At 43.4% G+C, this 26844-nt stretch overlaps 2 protein-coding genes across 5 annotated transcripts in view; one reads left to right on the forward strand and one right to left on the reverse strand.

Annotated features, from left to right (window-relative positions):
* Positions 1–26194, reverse strand: part of COQ8A (coenzyme Q8A) — a 42772-nt gene extending 16578 nt beyond the window's left edge. The window contains exons 1-6 of one of the 2 annotated variants that reach the window (XM_077781917.2): positions 26066–26194; positions 25032–25102; positions 14688–14882; positions 12071–12478; positions 11063–11129; positions 3107–3181 (exon numbers count right to left, since the gene is read on the reverse strand). In XM_077781917.2, the coding sequence (XP_077638043.1) occupies positions 3107–3181; positions 11063–11129; positions 12071–12478; positions 14688–14864 (727 nt within the window). In that variant the 5' untranslated portion in view covers positions 14865–14882; positions 25032–25102; positions 26066–26194. The remainder of the gene's footprint in view (positions 1–3106; positions 3182–11062; positions 11130–12070; positions 12479–14687; positions 14883–25031; positions 25103–26065) is intronic. The other variant, XM_021537004.4, reaches the window with a different exon arrangement.
* A 100-nt stretch (positions 26195–26294) lies between these two features.
* Positions 26295–26844, forward strand: part of ITPKB (inositol-trisphosphate 3-kinase B) — a 121828-nt gene continuing 121278 nt past the window's right edge. For all 3 annotated transcript variants that reach the window (XM_085575891.1, XM_085575890.1, XM_085575889.1), the window contains exon 1: positions 26295–26355. The gene's annotated coding sequence lies outside the window, so the exon portion shown is untranslated. The remainder of the gene's footprint in view (positions 26356–26844) is intronic.

Genomic DNA, 26844 nt, shown 5'->3' on the forward strand with positions numbered 1-26844 from the left:
AGATGAGCCAAACCACTCAAAGATGGCAGCAGAATGAATTTACATCCAGGACATCAGGATTGGATAGAAAAGGAAGAAATTCACCAACTCTTGCACCAGACATATTTGTTCTAGGCTAGGTCCCTAAGAAATGAATTGTTTATGAAAAAAGAGACAATTCAAAGTAGGGAGAGAAGGGTCCTGTGGCTACTAACCAAAAATGGGGAAGCTGAGAGGAAAAAACAGATCAGCACTAGCATAATTGCTACAGAATGTGCAGGAGAGTAGGAATTTGCAGTCCCTCTGATAACAGCAATGGAAAGAAGAAGTACAAGCTGTGCTATCAGGATCATGTGTAGCTCAGGAGTGCCTGGCTAAGGGGTTGGGACTAAAGGACCAGTGTTTCTAACTCCATTTTAAGGGTGTAAAGACACTTTAGTTTGTACTAACTAGGCAAGAGGAAGGCAACCAAGAGAAAGCTCTTCCTCATTACTCCTGGATGCCAGTGAGAGTGTGAAATTCTTAGGCATGCCTTTGGGCATACACTCACATCCCACTTGTTTAAGTCTGGAGTGCCAAGAAGTTACTATTAATGTTGCAGCAGTGGGGAGAGAAATTACATCCTCCAGCAGCTTCCCAGGAACAGGACAATATGTCATTCTCAAAAGAGAGAGGTCTCAGCCCAAACTCATGGTGCTCGCAGCCACAAAACTTGGGAACAAATGCTTCAAGCTGAAATCAGGAAAGGGATGCAGAGGTCTTTTTAAGGAAATGTAAAGGGACTTATGTGATGAGATTTCCCCTAAGAACAGCTCAGATTGGTACTGTCAGAGAAAACAGTAAGAAAATGGAATCTTGGACTCCCACTGTGTACCTATCCTCTGCTGTGCATTGCTGCAGGAGCAGAGCCCATGGGGAGAGCTCTCATTCATGGAGCCTTACCCACCACTCTAAAATACTGTGGAAAACACACATCCAAGGACAACAGCTAGAGGCTGGAGCTGAGTCACCTGGAAACCTTCCTGTGTCTTTAGCCTGAGAAGCCCCAGAAGAGTACAAAGGCTGGAAGTCATTTGCTTTTGCCTCACCTCCACACTTGCTGCTCTTGGCCCATTCTCAGTTCCACTATTGATATTACTCTCCTTTACAGCACAACCACTGCTCCAAGATCTTATCTAAGCAGACTTGACAGCAAGAGAGGAAGCAACAGGAAAAGCCAAACAAACACCTAAAAATAAAAGCCAGGTCATTTTCTAATTCCTTGCCTAGCACTGAAGTTGGCAGTTCTTATTGCGTTATTTCTTAACCAAGTTTGTTCACTCTTCCTGAAGCAAGATTCAAGATGTTTCCCCCATCAAGAAGATAAAAGTTTAGAGGTGCAATTGCTTTATTGCAAGGAGAAAGTGTCTTCTGCCCTCTAAATTAAAAAAAAAAAGGTAATCCTTCTCATGCTGTAAGAGAGAGGAACAAAGCTCATGTTATTCCCTCAAACTTCATAGCTCTGCAAGCTCATGTTTTCACTTGGGATGTGCCCAATTAGAAAATACTCTGGCAAGCAGAGAAATACCAACAGTTGTGCAATTCTACCTCTGTTAAAAGCAACACAAATCATCAGCTTCCAACAGGTATCAACAACCTGTCAAACATCCCAAGTGCTGAAAGAAAAAAGCCTTCAAGGATTCTCTACAGAATGAACTGTGTTTGCTTGACTGCATGTTTTTAAATCAGAGCAAAGAAATCTAGCCATCCTCAAACACCTCAGGTCTTAAAGGGAAACAAGAACTCTTTGCCAAAGAGCCTTTTTCTCTGCTGGGCTGCTCTGTATTGCCTTGCTGTTAATATTTGCATTTTGGTTTTCCAAATGCAAGCAGAGTGCTGGGTCATCCACCTCTGCCTCCCACTAATGGGAATGTATTTCATATCCTGGAGTGTTGTTTTATTTTGGTTGGGATTTTTTTGTTCAGTTGCTTTATTTTTTCAGTGTTGTTCCCCCCTCCAAATGTCTTCATTTTTCAGTCACTCCAGTACCTCATGAAACAGAGGTTGAGTTTCCATCCTTCTTCCCTCCCAAAGATGACCAGGGTGAAGACAGAAACTGAATTAGAGTAGAATTACAAGCAATTGTCATTATTTAAAAGTAATGCTTCTGAACCAGGAACAATTTGACTTCATTTTTACTTCTAGCTACAAGTATTTCAACCTTTCATCAGCTCCCTCCAGTCACTGGAACCAACCTAAATACACAACCAAACCAGAGAACCAGCTGAAGGCCAAACAGCCTGCAGCAACTGTAACAGACTTTGACATTTTGCAGTATCCCACCAAAGCTTTTTCTGGATAAAAAACAAGTGAATGGAACCACAAACTTTAGAGTAATCTCATGTTCTGGAGAAGAACACCTGGATTTTCTATGCCCTAAACCATTCACCACACACCCCCCACAACATTTTACCAACACAATGCTTAGAAGAAAGCCACCACAACATCATCAGGTACAACTTCAGAACATTTTACCTCCAACTTCAAATAAGCTGGAAAAGACAGAGGATCAGGTCAATTTGCACAGCACAGCCTTTTGCATGTTATGAGAATCCTTTAGAAGCAAAATAAAGGAGCATAAAGTGCTTTGTCTCTCTTACAAGACAGCAGCCATCCTCCAAGTTCCTCCTAGGGAGAGCATCCTTTAATTTCAAACAGACTACAACCACTAACAAAATTTTCAGACACACAGGCTCATCTAAAGTTTCTGTACTGATAGAAATGCATTGTTTCACTGTTGAAAAAGAATTGTTAAATCAAGACAATCCAAGAATGGGCACAGGGATAGTATTCAACCTCAGGGTTGGCTATGGAAAAGTAAAGCTGTACAAATTGTGCTGGCACGAACACATTCTCTGGAATATTCCTCTGACCTCTGTCTATGTAGTGAGGCTGTGGTGTACTGAGATGGGAGAAGAGCTAAGAGATAAAGAATAATATTGAAAATAAAAGAACTACCCATATCCCCCATTATTCTGTCTCACTACCCAGCCTTCAAAAGAATACAAATTTTGCAAATGCAGGTAAACTGTGTCTAGGGATAAAGAGGAGGAAAAAAAGGAAATAGAAGGACATTGAAATGGCTTACCATCGCGTTCCTCAGATCTAAGGCTCTTCTTTGCCACTTCTGCCAGCGCCCCAATGCCAAGACCAACAGCTAGTCCTTTAAAATAAGAAGAAAAAGACTCAAGTCAGGATGAAAAAAACTTTCCAAGCCACATACAGAGGCATTTTTAGTAATTAACTTTATGCCACACATTCAAACACACAACAGCTCTATTAGAACATCCCGGCTTTTGTGATGGAGTCATCTTCACCAGACACTGAAGAGTTTTCTCCTGTACTTCTTCAGCCCAGTATGCCAGCCAGAAATCATAGGCTAGGCCAGTCTGGGACATCTGGCTTTTATAAAGCATGTCACAAGTGTTACTCAGAGCTTTGTGCTCTGGCTGATGTTCTGCTGTAGACTCAAATCATGGAGTTTAAAAAAAGGAAAGAAAAAGAAGCCAAAACTCACAAACATGGTTCTCAAAGTACAGTTCTCAAGAAGGAACAGAATCCCTCTCACTCCCCACCATGCCACATTAGCAGGAGGAAAAACCCTACTTAGCATGAAACCACTGCCAATAGAGTGTAAAGTTGTGCAACCCTGCTGTCTAAGCATTAGGTTTAATTGTGCTCATTAGCTGCCTCTTCCTTCCATGAGCTCATTTTTTGTGATGAACAGAAACATATTTTTCCCCGAGGCTCACCTTAGACCAGCAGTGTTGCAACCTGCAGTCCAAGGAGCTGGGCTGGGGAGTAATCCCTCACAGCAGTAAGACCAGGAGACAAAACACCAGCACTCCACATGCCGTATGACCCTGGCAAGCAGGGAATTCCAGGCTGGTTTCACAGCCACAGGTTAAGCTAGGACTACAAAAGCAGTGTTATCTGCCTCCACTAACCAGAGCAAAGGCACTGAAGATTAAATGAGGCACAGATCTAATCATGCAGCAGTCCATACAATCAAAGGTCCCACTGTCTTCCCAATAGCAAAATATTTCTTTTTCTGGATAATAAATGGCATGGGCAATCCAAACCGCTGGTGCTGCTCCATGTCTCCTCAGCAGTGGTGCATCCCGCTGTGCTCAACTCCCACAGTGCTGACAGTACTGGGGGCACCTGCTTTCCAAGCACCCCAAGCCCTCTTCACAGCACTACTGGAAAACTTCCCAGGTAAAACAACCAGGGAGCAAAGTCAGCATAATGAAGGAAGAAGAGCTCTCCAGCACATGGCATTTTGCACGTGTGTAGGAAGAACCACACGCACAAGTTTAATGGACTCAAGTGAGAAAGCCTGGCCACAAACAAGGTGACCCTCATCCTGGAACTGGAGTTTTTCCTCTCTCCCATCTCTCTCTCAGTACAGTTTCAACCCCCCTCTCTCCCAGTACAATTTCAGGCTTGTATAATTTGCTTCACAAACATCTCTACTTTTAATCTTATGGACTACATGCACTGGTACCAGAGAATCCTGCATAAGGTGAAGCACAAGAGGCATAAGTGACATTACAAGGACGTTGGGGTTTGGGTTTGTTAGTTTGGTGTGGGGGTTTTTGTGGGATGGTTTTTGTTTGAGGTTTGGGTATTTTTAATTTTTCAATATTTTCTGCAAGTTTTTCTGTGGAGTTGCAGCACTGAAGGAAGTCTGATGTTAGTAACTAACTTGTGTGGACTTTTCAATTGTGCCAAACCATGCATCACCAATGAGCAAGTGCTTTGCACTAGAAATCCAGAGATTTTATTAGCTAAACAAAGCGAGAAAGATACCCCTGGGCTTCACAGAAGAAAAAGCAAAAAGGCTTTTCAAACACAGCATAAACACCTACCAAAATGCTGATACATGATGATTTCCAGTCAGATCTCACATTCAAGACAGTAACTTAGGTATTTATTGGCTTCCTGTTTGACTCTTGGTACTTCTATCTCATCAATAAGATGTGATTTTCTAGACTAAATACCACTCACAGAACATTTCTGTTGGCATTGATCCCACTTTTACCACCTCCAAAACATTGCTCCCCCCACCATAAATCAGCTTGGTCATTATCAGAGCTAGACTGAACTGACTGGCAGCAGTTGGTTTCAAATTAAAAACAACACATCTTCTTCTAAAAGTTCTATGATCAATGTCTAAAATTAAGAATTACTGGATTTACTGCCTGAACATAAAATAAAACATATCAGAAGTTTCTAATCTCTTCATCATTAAGACACAAACCACTTCAAAGGTAAATGAAAGTCTAGGAACCAGATTCTACTCTGTCTTGCAGAATAAAGCTGGAGAGGTTACAGCTTGTTTAAAAGCAGCTTGGGTTTACATCAGTGCGGGCAAGATCAGACTACAAATGAACGTGTCTTGCACCTTCCCTTTCATGGATGTACACAGCTAAGCATCAGTAATAATACTGCACTAGAAAAAGAGCTGCTTTTTCAATAGGCACTCTTAAAATTTCCTCACTGTTCACTCTGTCCAATTTCCAAAAAAATGAACCCAAATCACCAATCAAACAACAGTTTTATATAAAGTTGGGCAAAACCAAGTGCATGGTTAAACAGCTGCTAAGCTTTAAAGATCTGAAGTTTAAACAAAGGCTTCAAGCATCTTTAAACTATAATCACAGAGTTTGCTGCTGCTCAGCAATCAAGGTTGCAGAAAATGAGGATGTAAGGGTGGATGTTTGGGGTCAAAGTGCTTGCCTTTCCAAGTAATCACTACAGATGCTGAGGTCCTGCTTCCCAGGAAGTACCTGGACATCTGCCTGCCAGTAGGGAGTCATGAATGAACTCCTCTTGCTGCTTTGTTTGAATGTGAAGCTTTCTTTACCCCCCCTCTTAAAATGTCTTTATCTCAGCTCCCAAGTTTTCTCCAAGTTTTTGCTCTTTCCTATTCCTTCTTGCAGTGGGAGAAGCAGCTATATGGGGCTTAGCTGCTGCTGTTCACCTGTCACCAGCAACAAGTCACCCCTCCAAAGAACCTGCAGTACTACAAAAGCACTCTCCTCCTCTGAGCTACTAATGTACTTGCACAGGACACTCCTGATGTCCTTCCCTTGTTTGCAAGATGTGTATTTCCTCCAGTATTAATTGTGATGGGACAGTTCTCAGCATTGCTCAACAGCCATTGTTCAGCACCTTGAAAAAATATCCTTAAGTACCTCTATAAAGTCATTGTCCTGCATTTTGCACTCCATGCAGATTATTTCAGGCCTGGAAAATGCCACTTGGTTCTATACCAGCAGAGTGGCTCTTAGAATGTTTTCCAGGCATCTGCAGCATCTGGTACACTTCAAACCATGCCTATCAAAGGATGATCTGGAACCAGTTTTGTTCAGGGCAAAACCTCTTGCTCAGCAACTGAGACAACAAAACAAACAGGAGCTGAATGGGCTGTTACCACTCTGCTCAGCCTGCCAAGCTCCCACCCCTGTGGTGGCAGCAAGACCTTCCCCTGGAGCAGCCTGTGTCCTGGTTTTGGTCACATAAAATACCACAATCACCACACAGCACACACTGAAAGCTCCACAGCTGGACAGAGCATTGAAAAATAAATGAAAGGCTCGTGGGACAAGATAAGGACAGGGAGATCACTCAGCAATCACCATCACAGGCAAAATAGACTTGACCTGGGGAAATTAGCTCAATTTATTACCAATCAAATCAGAGTCGGATAGTGAGAAATTAATACTAAATCATAAAATACATTTCTCCTATTCCTCCTTTCTCCCCGAGTTTAATTTTATTCCTGAATTCTCTACCTCCTTCCTTTCCCCAGCAATACAGTGGGAAGGGGATGCTGGTTACAGTCATTCCACCACACATTATTTCTGCTGCTCCTTCCTCCTCAGGGAGAGGACTCCTCACACTCTGCCCCTGCTCAAGTGTGGAGTTGCTCCCACAGGAGACTGTTCTCCACAAACTTCTCCAGTGTGAGTCCTTTCCATGGGCTGCAGTTCTTCCCAGACTGCCCCAGCACAAGCCCCTTCCACAGGGTGCAATCCTTCAGGAACAGGCTGCTCCAGCAGGGTCACAGGTCCTGCCAGCAACCTTCTTCCAGTGGGCGCTTCACACAGTTTTCTTCAAGCATCCACCTCTTCCACTGGGGGCTCCTCCATGGGCTGCAGGTGGAACTGCTCCATTGTGGCCCTCCATGGGCTGCAGGGGCACAGCTGCCTCACCAGGGCCTTCACCACAGGCTGCCAGAGAATCTCAGCTCCAGCACCTTCCCCACCTCCTTCTTCCCTGACCTTGGTGTCTCCAGGGCTGTTTCTCTCACTCCTCTCTCCAGCTGCAATTTATTCTGGATTTTTTCCCCCTTCTTAACTCTTTTCCCAGAGGTGCTGCCACCATTGCTGATGGCCTTGGCTTGAAGCAATCTTGGAATCGGACAGGGGGGAAGCTTCTGGCAGCTTCTCACTGAAGCCACCCTGCAGCCAAACCCTTGACAAGCAAACCCAATACACCCACTCCCACTCACATGCATATCTGAATCCAGCAGCTCTCAGGCCTGGATATACTTTACTAACATACCTCAGAGTAGGTTTTTGCTTTTTGTTTTCAAAATTGTTAAAATCACATTAAATCTAGACTTCACAAGCTTCCTGAAATGTCTTTAGTGCAAAAGAATCTTATTATATAATTAAAATAATAAACTTAGAAACCAGGAATATGATTAAGGGAGACTGGAGCAGCTTAGAAAAGTCAAATAAGGCAAGGAAGGCAGAATGGAAATAAAAAAAACAAGAACTGAGTAGGTGGAACTGATGACCCATCAGGCTACAAAACAAGCATGGAACAAAAAAAAAAAAAACAAAAAAAAAAACAAAAAAAAAACCACCACAAAAAAAACCCCAAACAAACAAAAAAAAAAAAACACTGCAGAAAGTCTGTTTCATCAATTAGAATCCTGGGAAGAAAAAATAAATAAAAATCAAGGATGCTATTTAGTACTATAAATACACCTACCAGCAGTCACTCCAGGCACTGCAAGCAGCATACAAAAATACATGTAAAGGACTGAGAAGTTCAGGAGAGGATCTTGTGCTGATCACAGAGCAATATTAGCTCAGTATTACACACAAGTGTTGGACAACACGATCTTAAGTCTTTCCAGTAAAATTTTCTTTGCCCACTGAAGAGCTGAGAAGCCAGGCAAACTCAGCAGTCCAAGTATTTTTGCCTCCTGTTGCTAATTTGTCCATCACCCACCAGAGTGTCCTGAAATACTGGCTGAGACACAGCTGAACAGTCCCTGTAACATGTTTTTCTTTTTTTGAGAGAAAACATGCAAAGACAGGAGGAGGAATGGGATTATGCCAATAGCATGGGAATTCAGCTATCTGAATAGTTAAATTAACTCTGTTTTTGACCTACTCAACATCACTCCACCTTATCCAACATTAAAATAATACTGTTGTAACATGGAAATAAAGAGGGGAAGTGGGTTTTATTAAAAAAAAAAAAAAGTGCTAAATAAATCAAATGATCGTTTGACTGGTGTGGAGAATATAGGAGAAGAATCCACCTCAACCACTTTATTTCCCAGAATGATTTCTTGGGGTCCTCAAATGAAGATGGCATCCCAAAGCACACAAGAAAATTCTTTCACAAAAATTTACTTGTTTTAAGCTGCATTCTCTTGCAGATATGGAACAGCTTCCTGCCCTTAGTTATTTTTAAGGCAATGTAAACATCCAGGCAGTAGAGCAGGAAATAATCATCCCCCACCTCTGCCATTCCTTGTTTGAGTCTAATAATTTGAATGTCCTAGGAAGCAAGGACATAGCTGGTTCACTAATATTCCACAGGTTAACAGTGATATTTCCTGCAATATTTCTTTATCCCCCCCAATCCAACCTAGCCTTCAATACTTCCAGAAATGGGACACTCCCAATTTCTCTGGGCAGGCTGTGCCAGTGCCTCACCACCCTCTGAATAAAGGATTTATTCCTAACAACTAATTTAAGCCTGCCCTCTGTCAGTTCAAAGCCATTATGCCTTACTTGTCCTTGTAAAAAGTCCCAAAATATTACCAAGGGATATCTTAAACTGAAATAAACTACCTATAAATCACATCTGTTGTTTGCTAAACCATTGTACTGACAGTACTGTTTCTCTTTGCTGTTGCACATTAAAATTCAGAGAGAAAGATAAGCAATGAATGCTAACATGAGATCGCAGAAACCAGAGAATATGAACAATTTCTGCAAAAGAATTTTCCCCCAGAAGCCCTCTAAAAGCAAGCACTCTCTCTTGGCAGCCATTTTAATCATATAAAGCAGACAACTGGAGGAGAGTAGCAAGACCAAAAAAAATAAATGACACACAAATGATGTCTGGAGATGCTGCTTATAAACAATCTCTCTTTCCTACTCTCCCTTAGTGGTTTTGGTCTGATGGGGATATTTGTTTTGGTTTTTACCTTGAGGTTAGAAGAAGACAGGTTATACTTCCCCTAGAAGCATGAGTTAGCCTTCCCTCACACAACAGCCTTGGGTGCCAAAAACTGGAACACAAAGCAACAGCACTGGAACCCAAAGTTCACAGAAAATTTGGTCATCTGCCACTTCACATCTACCAGTTGTCAGCAAGCAGCAACAGATGAACTCAGAAGATGACAGCTAAAAGTGCTGTGATACTTCCCATAACATTCAAGGCTAGGTTAGAATGGAGACCTGTGTGCTGCTAGAGCTTAAGAACATAGTCAAGTGAGGTTTAGAGTAATGTCTTGTTACTCCAAAAAGCAGATCATGAACCCTGCTTCCCCTTAAGGAATAATAAGCATGCTGTGAAGCCAGAGTGCCTGCAACAGACTACAGGGTTAAAGAGATCTGACAAGCATGAAAAACTTATCACAAAATTCACCTGCTGTTTATTCCTGCACTGCACAGGATCAGCCCCTACCCCAGCTCCTCCTAGTGTGCCTATTAATCTGACAAAAGGACACACAGAGAAAGAATAATTGTTTTTCTATAAAACAGTTATTTTGAATTACACTTGACAGGTTGCTTTTTTTTCTTCAGGGATCTGTAACACAAGGATGACCACTTTGTACATGTGCTTCTCTATCAAATTTTGCGGAAGAGAATCACAAGAGCCACAAGAGACTGTTCACAACCTATATAGGCCACTATCATCCCAAAACAGTACAGTCACAAAAAAAAACCACCCACAGGAACAGACAGACTCCTCATCCAAGGAGGAGAATTACCTAAGTAGCACTGGCTGTGTTCATCTCTCCACCTGCAATATATGATACCTTATTCCTTAGGAACATGTTAAGCCCTTTGATGATTTTGGATGCAAGACATTAAATAAGCATCATCTGTCAATATTACTTAAGACAACAAGCTGCTTTTTGATGTAGTAAGTCCCATTCTGTATGTAAAATTCATTTAGATTTCAGCTAGCTTGATCTTACAAACTCAGAATTTACATCCTTCCTGGGAGAAAATGGTCTACAAACAATGGCAAAGTAAATCAAACCTTGACTATTATCATCTCCCCATGCTCAAAAAAGAATACCAGGAGGAAATATATTTAAACATTGTTCAGAGAAGTAGCAAGGATAAAGCTGAGGAAAGATTACTTAAAATAACAGCTGCTCCAGCTGTCTCTGCTTGACAGTAACTGCAAACTGTAAGGACTGGGAGAGTTTCCTCAAAGTGCAATCACATGTGCAAGACTGGGGTATTTGTACAGGCTGGGGAACAACCTGCACCTCAGTCTCTCATGAAAACAGCACAGCCCACATGGTATCTGTCACCATGACAATGTGCAGCTCTACTGTGCACCCCCAAATCGTCTGCGCCAAACTGTTAAGAGCAATGAAAAAGCCCAAATCGAGCTCTGAGCTAACCAAGCTGTTTGTGGGAAAGCACTTCCCTATTAGCAAGCTGAACTGGCAGATGGAACCAGGCAGTGGTGCAGAGCAGGATCCCTGTCACAGCCAGCCATTACCAGCAGGTGCAAGTGCCATGGCAAACTGGGAGTGCAAACTGACCTCCGAAGTTGGCGAGTCGGCCGATCCTGGTGACTGGAACCTTCCTCTCCCGGGCCCGCTCACTGAGCTGCAGTGGAGAGAGAGAGGGAAAAAACAAAACAAGAAATCCACAAATTAACTGGGCACATGGTCAGACACCTGGAAAGCACAAGCCAGAGCACTTGAACAACTCCATGCTGCAGAAAGCTTTCCTTGAACCCAAGCCTTGTATCTAGTGGGAGATTTTCAAGGGAATACAGAGCAGAATGGGCACATCATGAACTGAAATATTCACTGAGCAGAGGAGAGGGCAAGAGGGTGGGAAAGACAGAAGATCTGATAACCATGTTTGGAAACCCCATTTTCACTTTCAACTCAGCAGCCCTTGTATTTTGAACTTGGAGAAGCCACACAATGCTAACTCAAACTCCCTTCCACACATGGAATTAGAACTCATAGAGGGTCATCAGATTCACAGGACTGTAGACAGTTCCTCCAGGCACATCAGCAAGAGCAGCTAAGTATACAGTTTCATCCAATATCCTGAGTGTGTGAGCCCATGGTGGCATCTGATACTGGATGTGGGGAAGGAGCACAAGGTGACAAGTATCTGCACTGTGGGTTTAAACTCACACAAGCACTAAAGTGACAATTATGAGCTATGCTAGTCTCCAATCTACTTATGTTCAGAGCAGCATTACCTCCACCTCTACAACTGCAAGATGCCACACAGGAAGCCACATTCTCCACTGTGATTAGCTTAGGTCCAATTCTAAGCCTATGTACACTTTTTAAACATCCTCTCACATCAGATTATGTGACATAGAGGGAGCAAGTGTGAAAAGAGAAACTGAAAAGCTATTGAGGGAACAAATATCACAGGGCTAATGAGCACGACACTTCCCTCTTTTGCCTCCAAAAATGGGAATAGAGGAAGAGGAAGAAATGAGAGAAACATAGGAGAAGGTGAGTAAGGGCAATCTAGTGCAGACACCACAGTACAGAGAATCCTTAATTAAAACAACATACCATCTGTTTGTAGGGTTTCTGCCCTGAACCTGTTTTGGCCTGTCTGGCTTTATCAATATCTTCAGCTGTTAATCCACCAACAGAGGAATGGTCTTGGTGAAAAGCTCTATTTTGTCCAAAGGCAGTAGCAAAAGGATTTCCAGAGTCCCTAAAGCCTCCAAATAACCTTGCATCCATTTTGGGAGGGAAAGGCTTCTGACCCATGCCAGAATCTCCAGTCTCATCAATATTTCTAAAAGGTCCATTTGTTGTGTAGGAATAAGCAGGGCCTTCAGCGCTGTGTTCCTGAGGTTTGCCAGGGGCAGTGGAGAAGTCCGTTGGAACATCTGATGGCTCTCGAGCTGAGAAGTCATAGTCTTTCCCAAAATCCTCACCCAAGACAGTAAAGTTCTGCTGCTTGCCTAGTTCCTGCAAACAGTAATTGAAATACTTTAAGCAAATATCTTAAACGTTGCTCCCTACCCACCCATAGTCCTCAGAGAAGAGCATGCAGCTGGGTGTCATGTCTCCACAGTAAATAATTGTAGAAACAGAGATTCTGCAGACATTCACAGTAAGAGACAAGAAAGAAAGGAAGACACACTGAAGATGCCTGGAATCCCTAACAACCTTTTAACTCCACTGATGGGACACATTCTTTAACAGTTTCTCAAATATCCATAACCGGAGATACTGTGTTTTTACACACATTGCCAGAAAAGGTCACTAAATATGGAGTTCACTAGAAGCAATGCACTGCTCAGAAACAACAGGTGATTGGAGCTGCAATACTACATAAGAGTAATGCTGTTTCCCCTCATCCCATCCTGTTTTCAGTCACACAACATGAGCACTTCCAAGCCCAAAGCCACCTGAAGCAATACCAGATACCTACTTACAGGCAGAGTAAGCTCAGCCTGTCACAGTCATAACACTACCAACTGCAAAACACATTCCATTATTCAACCACCAAACTATGTGTTGTCATCCCAAAATAAATAAAATTCTGTGCCTGGAGCAAGGATAACAGCATCAGGCACAGCAACACTGCAGGCAAGCTTCTCCTGACACTCTTTTCTGTCCTAACCTTGCAAAATCTGCCCCACAAAGTCCAGATATTTCTTAACACTTTTCAATCAAAAATAAATACATAAATAAAAATTGACAGCAGAACATTTTCTCTAGTTCACTTATTCCTTGACATATTCTAGTTACCTATCTCAGCAGTGGCAATACCATAAAATAACTGGTGACTATTACAGACTATCAACAGGATTTTAGATCCCGCTGTGGTCAGGCAAGCAGGCAGCATATTTCAGGCTCTTTCCTAAACACTAATTACATTTCCCTCCTTAGAGAAAAAAACAGAACATGGTCTTTCCTGTTATTCAGCAGGTCTCATACTATTCTGAAGCTCAACATCACAGTGGGGGAAGAGAGGAGAAATGTTTACAGATGGGGACTGTAACCCACAGTACTGACAGCAATTACAAGCAAGAAAGCTTTTTTACCTCCATACTTAAACTTTTAGAAACATGCCAGACAGCTAAAACCCTGTCAATTAATGTAAAAGATCTTCCTCTCTACAAAACAGAAAATGCTGTATGTTTATATTTCTTACTGAACCCTGCTTAGGCAACAGATTTTCTTGCAACCCATTTACAGAAAGCAGGGCAAGTATTCTGCACTTGTGCTCATTGGGCTTCTCTTGTGCAGAGAAACATGCACAGAAATAGAACATCTCTCTCTCTCGCCTCTTAGGTGCAAGAGGAGGACAATGACAAGATACAGCACCATCCCCATAAACAAACACTAGTTCTACTGCAAGCTTAAGCAGAACCCAAGAAAACACTGTCCCAGATTCTAGGACTGAAGCTATAGGTTGCTCATTGCATAAAAACCATCCAAATCTCATTTGTTAGTTTCTGCTTCAAAAATGATCATCTGAGCTACACACTGCTTCTAAAGGATGATTGAGAGAGAAGTACCACAGAGAAGCCCCTTGCTTTCAAAAGATGGCAGCACAGCAAATGTGAAGCTCTTATAAATCTATCCCAATCTCCAATGAGAGAAGCTGCTGTCTGGCTTTCCTTATGTTCCTCATTTGAAAGCCAGTTCCAAAAATCCAGCCTGGGCTGTAAATGGTGAACGTGAAAACACCTGACCCTGAGCCACTCTGAAAAATAGCATGTGCATCAATTCTGCCAAGAAAGGAAGCAGCACTGAGATAAATCCAACGCACTCTAGAAGAGCTCCTTCATCCAATGGACTCTAAAAGAGAGGTAAATCAATGCCCAAAGTTTAAAGGAGACTCTAAGTAACAAAGCTGCTGACCAGTCTTACCAAGAGCTCGATCTTTTACAAGACGAGACAAACAGAGCACTTCTCCAATTCAGCATGTCTTAAACACTAATGGAAACACTAACATTGCCCTCCCATTAGTCCAGGCACCTTCCACACACTACAGGTTCCAATGAATTCTCAGAGCACTGCAACATTACTATTATCAATCCCACACTTCAGAACTAGGCTGTCATTCAAGATGTGAGTTCCCTGACACTCGCACAACAAAACCAAAAAAGTACCTAGAGAAAAAGCAAAACATCAGACTAGACTGTGCACAAAGAGCTTTGCTTACCTGCACCTTCTCTAAGGCAGAACTGAACTGTTCCTCAGCAGTGGCCTGGAGAGTCTTTGCAATGGTGACTGCATCTCCCCCGAGGAGCACCTGCCGAAGCTGTCCTGCTTGGGTTTCCAGGATCGCTTTACTGAGCTTGGTCAAGCCCCTCATGACCATGATGGCATCACCTGCCATGACTGATGTCTTTCTGTGCTGAAAGATAAAAAAGGAGAGGGAGCAGGGAGACAAGATGTCAAGAACAAGTTTGCAGCAGGTTTCATGTCCCATAAGAGCTGGTAGCAGATCCCTGGCAAATCTCTTCCTGCCTTGGCAAGCAGGCACCATGGGAATTTGTCTGCAGCCCAGATAGCACTCAGGCCAGCCTGAGGGCCTAGTTAGCTGATCTTACCAGGAAAAGAGAACTCTCCTTGTTCTCAAGAGTTAGGATAACTTTCCAGGACTCTACACAAATATCCAAGTTACCACTGACCAGGGCAAGCAAAGACAAGTAAACACTGCAAAGACCATCTTGATTCCTTCCAGATGTTAGAAGTGCATTAAAAATATTAACATTTGACATTTCATTATTATGGGGCCTTGGAACATGTTCTCAGGTCTTGATAGCACTGATGAAGTTCACTGTTGCATTCCATTCCTGCACTGGAGTTGTGCCTGCTCATTTGACATAGTCAAATTTCTTAACTCCTACACAAGTGATGAAGCTTTGTCCATTCTCCAAAGGTAGTCTGCTCCATAGGCTGTTCTGTCCTCAACTTGCAGCTTATTCTGCTACTTTTAAATGAAAGTTTAAGCATGCTCACATACCTACCACAGCATTCACAAAGTGGTGCACTACAGTGGATTTTTGACTCAGCCCCCTTTCCTTTTTAAGGGGTTCCATCTCAGATTTGTAACAGCCTGTGCCACTTCAGTGTCTTCAAATACAAACTGGGCACTGCAGGATGCAGGACAGAGTGTGTCTGACAAATATAATTTCCATCAACTCCTTTGGCTCAGTCTAGAACCAAGCTCAGGCTCAGGACACTGGCTCTCCTACACCACTGTGTCTCACATAAAAGAAGTCCAGTGGCTGGGGTGCAAAACCATTTTGCAGGTGAGATTTTCACCTGCCTATTTCACTCATCTGCTACACCTTTAAAGCACAGACAGGGTCAGGCTCCAGACTGGCTCAGTTGCACATGTTACCATCTTTATTGACATAGACAACAGAGGCATGCAGTTGGAACAAGATGCTGACTAAGGTCCAACCTTGCCCATACAGCAGTTTCTGTAATGATTTGGAGAGAAAAAAATGTTCTGACTGCAGTAGGCACAGAGCACTAGTCTAAGGCCACATATTTAAGTTATTTTCTAGGTAGGTATACAGGTATCATTTAATTTTGAGATGATAACCTGTCAACATGCACACGTATTCAACCATAAATGTTAATATACTGATGTGGTACAAGTGGTCCTGAGTCAACAGCACACAAGGCATTACATCCAGCTGCAGACCACAAGCAACTGGATCCAGTTATCTTTACAGGAAACACAAGCCCTGTCTCAAGCATATCTGCTGCACCTGTCAGGAAGGAGAAGAATGGACTGCTAAAGCTAAATTTCTGTCTAAATACACAATTTTGCTGCAATCACACAGGAACTACACAGATTACTACAGCTGAACTTCAGAGAGGCATTATTATGCAAATTCAGGATAAAGCCCAGTTACTGGGATATTCATTCAACCACTGCTTTATCAGTGATCAAAATTGGGAACAAGCACTGGAGACAGGAAGTATTACATTGACATGTTGTACGTACACTCTTAAAAGGACAGTCAAGTGTTTACAATGAATCTGGGCATAACAGGTTAGCTGCAAAAATAAAAATCAAGGCCACCTAGGTAATTTTAATGTGGTTCTCATTATAAGACCTATCTATATGTCCAGACTTCTAAAGTGTTACTCCTGCATCGCTCTGAGTTTAAGCACTATGATTTGTTTTAACTTTGTATAATGCACTTTTAAACTCAAAAGTTGCCTGTCAGGTAAGGAAAGCTACTCTGTCAACAGGAAGTGTTTTTCTACCCCTACATCTTCACACTGGAAATTTCCACATGGATCTCACCCAAAGCATTTATTTGCAGGCTGTCCCTGCAATTCAGAGCCAGGCAAAGAAATCAGCCAACAACCCAATACTGTCCCAGCTGAAATGAGACCATTCAAAGATTGCCACTATTAAGAAATAAGTGCTTTTGTGATGACAAGTATTAGCAACAAGGAAAGCTTGAGTGCAAAAAAAGTTCATTTCCTCCCAGTGAAGGGCAACAAAATCCCAAGAATCCCAAGAAGGACAACAAAAAGTAAGCCAATACAGACTTGGACAACACACACAAAAAAAATCCACTTTTAACTTGTATTCCTACTAATCAACAGTAGTAAAATGATACACTTCTTTCACCCAAAACCAGCCAAAGACTTTGTCATAAAGCGACAGTTATGATATGCTAAATGTGTGGTTTTTAATATAAATAAATCTCCAAACAAAATTTCAGGGAAGTTAATGCAGCCACAAGTAGAAAATATGAATTGTGCAACACTCATTCAACCCTCCACTGCTAAATATATCAACATGCAAAGAGGACCTATTGCCCTATACAGACTTGGCTACAAGACACTGCACAGGGCAAATTCTTACCAATCTCTCTCTAACTTCCATTTTACCAGCCCCACTTGCTCTGCACAGCAGCTGTAACCACCTAAGTACCAGGTAAGTGGTTTGTTAGCTCAGAAGCATCAGCAACATGCTTCTATGCAGTGCTGCCAAAAGACAGGCTATTCTAAATAAAATATATTCTGCATAATCAAGAAGGTAAAACACTACACACAAAAAAATATCCAAGCATTAGGAAAATTACCTTTTTTTTTTTTTCAATGCAGTAAGCACAATCAAGGACAAGAGACACAAAAACTGACACATACTTTCGAGAAGGCTGGTACTGTACTAAACAACTACTTGTGTTAATACCCCACACAGACAACAGGCAAAGCATTTTTTCCTCATAAGACAAGTTCTATTCATACCCTACTCAAATCAATAAATACAGTATAAGCAAGCTCTGTCAGAAGAAGATTTAGGCAGTGGTTCCAAATGGAATTGGTCTAAGTGTACCAAGTCTGTATCACACTTGACCTGCTCCCTGAGGATTCTTTATCTAGCACTAGCAAAGTGGGGCACTGGTAGCACAGAGCATGGACAAGTCAGTGGTGTCTACAAAAGCTGTCAGAGTGCCTCTAACCTGGCCTGAAGAAGACTGCCAAGTCTTGATTGTGAGCCCTCTTCCAAAAATAGGCAGGGTCACAGATTTGGTTTAGTAAGCTTCTCACAGTTGAATGAACTCCTGGAAAACGCCCATGCCTTCCAGCATGGGGAAGCTCAAGCCAAGCCATCCTTGGACACCAGGCAAGGTCCACACAGTGGGCAGAGGGGCTCCTACAGATTAGATGCCACCTGATTCAGAGCCCTGTTGTAACAGCAAAACTCAACCAATGCCTGGGATCCTCCTGTGTGCAGGAATCTTCAGCCTCACAACCCACCATTCTCTAGAGTCAATGACTGCCAAGTGTTCCCTCTCCAACATTCCAGACTATTGGACTGAAGGTATAAGCAAGTGCAGTTTGCTTATCACTCAGCTTATCAGAGGCTAATAATAGAAACCAAGAGCCTCGCTACAAGCAACACAAGGAATCATGTATCTGTCCCACTTTAAAAACAAATTCTTCCATTCATTCCCTTTATTTTCCATGTGCTAATATCTGTTCCTACATACACAAAGATCTGCTTGAGACTCCATGAGCTTTCTTCACTTGTACAGTGAAGTCTTACTCAGATATACATATGCACCTGCATACAAACACACATGTGTGTATGTGTGTATACATATACATACATATATATATACATATATAGGATGGACCAAGACAAGATTTAAACACAAGATTTCTAATTATACAAATAACAGAAATATATCTGAAAGTTTTCTGTGCATGGCGACACAACCTTTTCCAGTTTATGGGAACTACTTCTGCTATCAACACTTTCCTAAACGCCCAAGCACTGATGGATAATTTTGAATAATGTATTCAAAACAGTGTTGTTTTGAATAACAAAACAACATAACACAAAGTAACTGGCCAAAGAAAAAACATCGAAAAATCTCCCAAACAAAACCAGAGCAGTTTTACAGCAGCCAATATTCCCCCATCAGGTCTGAAGTTTTAGCTGCCTTCTTTATCTTCAACTTTTACTCTAAATAAATGAAAATAAATAATAAAACAATATTCGCTTGGACAGGTAGTAAGGCAGATCATTAGATATCACATATCAGGAAAACAACCCTCTCTCCATTATCCTTTATTACAATCCCTGTTATCTTAGGTGCATCTAAACAAGGACTAAAATCCTGGCTTCAGTATTATAACCACCCATATCATCACAGCAAGTGTGGCAGGAGTATAATGAAATAAAAATAATAAACACACAAACAAGATGCATAAGGCCAGATACTCAGGACATTGTTCCATGGCCATGAACCAACAGTAGACTAAGTTCAATATAACTATTATTCATTAAGCTGCTCTGTAACTGTTCTTTTACAGATTTTTTCCAATTCTTTTTATGTTTGTTGCCATACCAACCCTTTTATGTGATCCTTTCATTCATGGCCTTTTTCAGTTCCATCACACACCTCCCCACCAGTTCCTTTGATACTAGATTGCCAGGTCCCTGCCTAGATGTATTTTCATTAGCTGGATTCCTTGGGTTGCAGCTGACCCAAATTTTAACCATGCAGGGCACAAAACCAGCACTGTAAAAGGAAGAAGTTGCCATCATCCTTCAAATCAAACTGAAAATCCACCTTACTTATCCTTCATTCTTCCCTTCCCCATAACTCCTACACATTGCAGCTCCAAAAGAAGTGTCTTTAAAGATATGACCTGTAACAAAAGTAAGGACCCCTATATTTGATCCTGCCCCATGGCTTGCACTCAAGCCCCCTTAAGCTGAATTCATCAAGTCTCTAAAAGCTGCTTTACAACCACCCTTCCACAAAGCACTTTGCCAATGGCATTTAAAACAAACACCTTTGAAGGGCAAGCAGAACTGGTTTGCTCCCTAATCACTGCAATAGCAGTACACACACTGATAAAAATGGGCCGCTTGGCAGACAAATGCCTCTTTCCAACAAAATTCAGAAGGCTTAGCACTCATTTTTGGCAAATGACAGTTAGTTCAAAACCCTATTTCCCCCATAAATGGCTTGACACACATAAGAGTGAAAAGAATGCTTGGACACTTTAGCACAGCCTGCTTTATTTCAGGCACAGATACACCCCTGAATGCTCTGGACCAACAGTCCTGTTTACTTCTTTCAGGACAATGTCTGGGGAATGCAATAGCATAATTACAGCCCACATGCCTGGAATTAACACAGTATCCTTCTACCCACAGATGGAAATAATCTACACAGATCTAGAAATAATTTAGCCACGATTAAGATTCACCACAATTAAGAGAGCAAAGGACTCATTACAGGTCATTTCTGATATGCCTTAACACAGTACACTAATAAATCCTGTCGTGGGCACATGCTCTTTGCTGTTACACTGAGGTAGATCCAACACAGTTGCTGTGATTTTAAGGTTCACTTTTCCCCAAGAATGTGATCTCTATCTGCTCCTGAGAATTAAGTCTTTGCAATTGGGGGCCCAAAATAATAATTTTTAAAAATCAATTTATCTTATTTCCAAGTCAAAAGTTTTGCACCATGTGGACTTATTTCAATCTGGAGTTGTATTTACACCCAACACACAATCTTTGTATTACCTCTGCTACCAAGAGGAAAAGGAGAAATAAGAGGACAAGGGAAAAAAAGGGGTTTCTCTTCTGTTTATGCAGTGGGCTGTGCTTATAAGTGCATTGCATTGCATCTCTGCAAAGATCAAAAGCCTTAAGTGTAACTTTAATGACATGAATAATTCTGATGAACTCTGGATTAGTGTTACTTCCCGTGCACATAGATCATTCGCTCAGCAACAAGGACAACAGTATATTAAAATCTAAATGGAGCATGACCTCCAAGCACACAGATTAATATGAGATTCTGGCAGATACAATACTTGAAGCATGTACTTAAGAAACATAACTACGAGATGAAACCTTTATTTAGGTTTATGGCAAGTTTACAGGAAGGCACAGTTCACTAGCTCCAAGTCACCCCATCAATGGTAACATACAGCATTACTTGAAAAGATAAATCCTTCACATCCATATGGAATAATACTATCTAGCAGTATTTATAAAAAGTTACACTAAAGCTCTTCACTGATCAAACCCAAACACTGAGCTTCAAACAAAATCTGAACACTACCAACATCTTCCTCAAGTCTGCAGAGCAGCTCTATTCTCTCAGTCACTTCAGCACTCAGAAACCACCAATGCTCAGCTCCCTCTGATGCACAGCTCTGCACAGGAATCAACAGAGCTCCCCACTGGTCTTGTAATCTGACTTAGAATATAAAGAATAAATGAAGGAGGTTAACAACTTGCAGCTAATCTTTTTTATATACATTGTTATGCTACAATTGTTTTTATTGGAAGTTTTGACTTTCCAAAAGCACACCAATGTTAATTTAGGAACTAGAAACCAATAAAGTGCTATGCCTCACAAACACAAATCTCACAAAGTGCAGATTCCTTTACAGTCAAATACACCACTACTTAAAGCAAAAGCCTTGAGAAAAATAGCAGCTCTTCCTCTTGCTCTTAAACACACACCCCTCTTCACTTATAACTCTCAAAAAGCTCAGGAAAGGGGACTGATACCACAGTTATTACTTTAGAGGGGGAAGAACAGGTGATCTACCCGCACTTACACTGCTTGTCAGGCATGGGGTCAGAACAGAATCTCAAAGTTCGCTATAGTACACTGATCACAGCCTATCCCAAAGAGACCTCTAAACACCCACCTCTATGCATCAAAGACAAGCAAGGATTTAGAGCTGGTTTGCTGACCACCTAAACAATATATTTATATTTATTTGCCAACAGCCACCATTCAATACCACACTAGAAGCAATGGCTTCTAGTCAGAACCTTTCTAAGAACTCGACACAGCTGGTAACTGAGCTGTACACCTGCTCTTCCTCAGGAATAAGATTTGCTTATCATCCTTTGTGTACACCAGGACACACCCTTGCACACTCTGAGTCGCTGTTGCCAAGTTTGTAAGTGGCATCCCCACAGGTCTCTCTGGGTGGCAAACACACCCCCTGTGCTGAGAGCCATCCCTCTGCCACCACTGCAAGCAGCAGGCAAACACCACAGCCACTGATCCCACTATTGATCCTGCAGGCATTCATGTCTGTATAGATCTCGTGGCTTCCAACCTTGCCCTGGAAACTGGGGTTAAGTTCCAGTTTAGCAACACATCCTAGTCTATTCATAGCCCCCTGACATACCAGTGCCCTGGCTTGGGAGCTCCCATTTTTCTGGCTGTGCCAAATCCTCCCGGCAAGAAAAGGACCATAGGCAAAAAAAGACTACCTCAAGATAACACAAGATGATCTCTGTGTTGCAGGGAAACATGTTCTATCAGAATCTACAGCTCCTGCATGGCAGCTCTGCCAGACAAGTTATTTCTGTTTGCTCCTGCTCCCCACACATAGGTACTTGTGACACTAGGGTAAATGAGAAAAATGAGCTCTGTATTTCTCTTATAGCTAAGCCTAACCTGCAAGCTCTCACACCTGATACAGAATCTGTAATCCACAATTGTTTATGCTCTCTATGTGTAGACTTTATGAAATGACACTTGCATAATATAAATATATTGTCTTTCAAAAGTAGAAAAACCAAAGCTTTTTGCAGTTTATACAGTTTAAAAAAATAAAAATCCCCAAACTCCCAAAGTGAATTCTGAAAGGCCATGCTCCACAAAACTTTGCTGTGCAATGTAAAATTGCAACAGGCTTACTGATTTCAGAAGGGTTCTCTAAAGGAAACACTCAATCCACTTGCAGTTTATTTCCCAGTCATTCTCCCTTCCATCTCTTCCCTAATCCCAAGCACTCTCTTGAGGAGCACTTTGACCATATCGAATTACGATGAGGATTTAATCCTTCCAAAGGGCACAATCCAGATAGCAGGAGAGCTGTGACATTTCAGTACAATGCCTCAAGCCCTTTTACAGTTCATTTGTTCAGTAGACCCAGAAAATAACCTAAGGCATGCAACTGGATAAAAAGGAGGCATGGATGGCAATGAAAGGGGCCACATAAAAGATCTAATCTACACCAAAAACCAGGACAAACTACAGAGACAAAACACAGTAGGAGAACTTTATAAGTGGAAGTTGTCACCTGCACATCACAAAACAGCTCCAGGACCATACAGAGCACAAGCAGATCACCATTCCTGGTGTCTCCACATACAGAATCTACACAGTCTTTATAAAAAAGACAAAATCTTATGCAGCTTCCAGAAAAAAAAACACCTGTTTTTAAACTGTGGATACGCATGCAGACTTGTTTAAGTAGACATATAAAGTCTAGTAAAGCTTCTAAAACCCAGCTCCACAGACTGACAGCCAAGCTTTTCAGAGCAAGTAATGTCATTTTCTATTCTGTGAGAAACACACAGAACATTTCAGAGACTGGATAGCTGGGAGCTGAATGCTTTATTTAGCTCCACACCTCTACTGACTGACAAAACACAAAAGCCATTAAAATTCCATTAAAATAAAGCAGTATTTATAAAAGGTTACACTTTGCAGAAACACAACTGTGCAAAGAAAGGGCAAAACTCGTGTATGCAATTATTTCTTGGGTCTTTGTCACCACCTCAGATTGATTTAATTTTGCCATTACTATACGGGGGAAGGGGAGGTGAGAGGAACAAAACAAGTGGCATCTAAAAAACTTCGAAGCTAAAGAAAAAAAATTGAATGTGAAGATAGGAATGTGCCTATAAAACAAGCTTTCACTGGTGGGTGAGAAAGCAGACATTGATTGAACCCTTGCCCTCAAACTACTCTTTTTCACTGCCAGCTTGCATTTTAACTCCACATGCAAATAACTGATATTCCTCTTCAGATTCTGAAGGAAAGCAGGCACTCGTACCACAAGGCAGCACTTTTATAAAACAAGCTGAAAGAGAAGCTACCTTCTCCTAAAGCTGCTCTGTTCCAGAATATACAGCTCCTTAAGGCAAAAAGCCTCCTCTTCCAGACTTCTTTCTTTTGCAGTTTTAGAGGGAGAAGACAAGAAGACCTACATCACACTGGAGATGTGATTCCTAAACACCGCTTCAGACTCACTGCCTCCATCCTAGGCTGGACTGCTCACCCAGCAGGACAGATTTAAGGAAAATGAGAAATGCTTATTCATGCACCGAGCTAAGTCCTGAGATGCATTTGGCAAGGCATCTGGATCAAACAATTTATCCCACACACACTGACACACAAGATGACAGACCATGAGACACACGTCATCCCTTGCACCTTGGTTAAAACAATGAAGAAAAAACACATGCAGACAGAAAAAAGCCACTTCTACCTAAAAAATCCCATGTCCATAAGCAATCAATTAATTTTAACATAAAAAATTAAGCAGGAATTCAGTTGCTGTCCCTTGTTCCCCCTCCGTTTCCAGAAAAAATAATACAACCTGACAAACAGGGTGTGAAACAACAGATCACCACTTGCCTTTTTGTCTCCAGTAAGACTGGACAATATAAAATTGTTTATTCTAAGCATACTTTATTCAAGGTTACCAAAACCATTGCTAATTAACAGCAATGAAATAAACATTTACAAAATACAAAAAGAACTCTTTCAAGAACTGGTCTAAGAGCAAGAAGGTTCCTGCTTGCTCTTGCTAGCTGCAGCTCCTGGGAACTAAACTCCTTCTGATAATAGATGTATGTTCTTACATACATGACAGAGAACTGCACAACTACTGATATACCCTTACACACCAATCTGCATTCAGTCTGTATAAAGAACAATTTCTTAATACCTTCTTTTATTGTCTTTTATTGAGCTACTATTGACTTTGGCCACTATCCTCCTACACCCAGTGCTAAGACTTATTTTGCATATTCTCAATTAATACAGACGAGTCTAGTAAAACAATAAAATTTAAAGACAAGCAACTCAGAAAAAAAAACATAAATTGTTAGGTCAATTCTTTTTAGGAAAATGATACTTTCAGTTATTGAAAAAAAAAAGCTTTAATTTCCTTTCCTAACACTGACCACAAAATTTGGATTTTTATTGCATGGAGGGGAATACAAAGAATCTACCTACATTCCTGCCGGGTGGCACATAACCTTGTTGAGCTATGAGAAATAGTGGTACTTCTTATGATACAGTCCTGCAGAAATCAAAATGGTCAGTAACCATGAAAACAACATTATAGAATGTTGTTTGAAACCAGACTTTCATACTTGTGGTTATTTATAGGTAGCTTGGTCGGCTTCTGTTTAAAACTAAGTATTGCCCCATCAGTTCTTGTTCACATTGTTACAAAGACTTTACAAGCCTGTTTGCCTATAGAAAGAAATATTATTTCCTCAGGCACTTTACCAGAGGCAGGGGGCTCACAGGGGTATTTTTACCCCCATTTCAGCCACCACCAAAGCTTTAAAAAACAGCCAACAGCTTTATTTTACATCCATCTCCAAGCAGACGCGCGGATCGGTCGCAGCGACAGAGAGGAGCGAGGCTCCGAGCCGGAGCAGCCCGGAAAGCAGCACGGCACCAGGCTCGCGTGCTTCCCTTGGGCAAGGCGCATTCCCTAAGGTGCGGAACAGCGGATTCCACCCTTTTCCTGATCCCGCTTGGGCCGCACTCCGCGCTCAGCCCACGTGTCTGCCCGGCTGCGCCGCTCCCGGCCCGGCGCTGCCGAGCGCGGCGGGAGGCGGGACCGGGCCGGCCCCGCTCTCACCCCGACGGGACGCGGCCAAGGGCACGGCAAGGCCGCAGCCTCGGCAGCCCCTGCCCGGGCGCTGCCCCGGGGCCGCCATCGGCCGCCGGACCCCGCACACGTCCCCCCGCCGGGAACGCGCCCCGGGGCAGAGACCCCCGGCCCGAAGCGCCGTGCCGGGCACGGGCGTCCTCGCCGCGGCAGCGCCGCCATCAGCCGCATCCCGTCCCGCACCGCTCCCCGCAGCGCAACGGACCCACTCCCACAGCGGGGCACCGCCACTGCCGGGGGCACCGCCACTGCCGGGGGCACCGCCACTGCCCGGTGCTCCGCTGCCCCCACCCCCGCCAGCCCGGCACAGGCCAGCCCGGCCTGGCCCGGCCTCTCCACTGCCGCGGTCGCTTCCCATACCCTGGCACGGCACGGCACGGCACAGCCCAGCAGCCACCGGCTCGGCTCGGCTCGGCTCCGTTCCGCTGGGCTCGGCGGCCGCGGCCCGGGCCCGCGCGCCAGTTTACCGCCGCCGCCGCCCCCGGCCGCGGCCGGGCCGCGCGCCCCGCCCCCGTCGCGCTCCCATTGGCGCAGCCGGTGCGCCCCGCGCCTCCGCCAATGGGCGGCGGGCTCGGGCGGGGCTCCCGCCGGCGCGGGGCGGGCCCGGCGCGGCGCGCGCGGCGGCTGCAGCGGGACGTGAGGCCCGTGAGGTCCGTGCGGCGGCGGGCGGGGGGGGCGCGGGGAGCCGGGTGAGGCGTGAGGAGCGTGTGCTGCGAGCGGGGCGGCGACAGCCGCCGTCTGTCGGCGCTGGGCTGGCTGCCCCCGGGCTGGGCTTCTGTAGCGAGCGGGGACCGCCCGCTCGCGGTGTCGGTCGGAGGTGGCGGCGTCTGGCCGCGGTCCCGGCTGGCGGGGCGGGGGAGGGTGGTCCCGCGGTGGGAAAGGATGGGGTGGGCAGTGCTCGCACCCCACGGCTGAGGTGGGCTCGGGAGGCCGGGGTGTCCCACATTCCCCATTAATGTGCATGAGGAGATGGACGGGAGCTCCAGGGAGATGCCAGGCGAAGGGACCAACTCCCAGTCCGTGGCACTCCGTGTCCGTAAAACCTTTGTTTGTGACTGCCTGTGGTTTTTCAAAGCATCGCCTCATGCAAGCACTGGGAACTATTCACGTTGTCGGGAAATGCTCGTATGCACGTTGGA

The sequence above is a fragment of the Lonchura striata genome, chromosome 3 (genome assembly GCF_050655825.1).
Source record: "Lonchura striata isolate lonStrDom1 chromosome 3, ASM5065582v1, whole genome shotgun sequence".
NCBI lineage: Eukaryota > Metazoa > Chordata > Aves > Passeriformes > Estrildidae > Lonchura > Lonchura striata.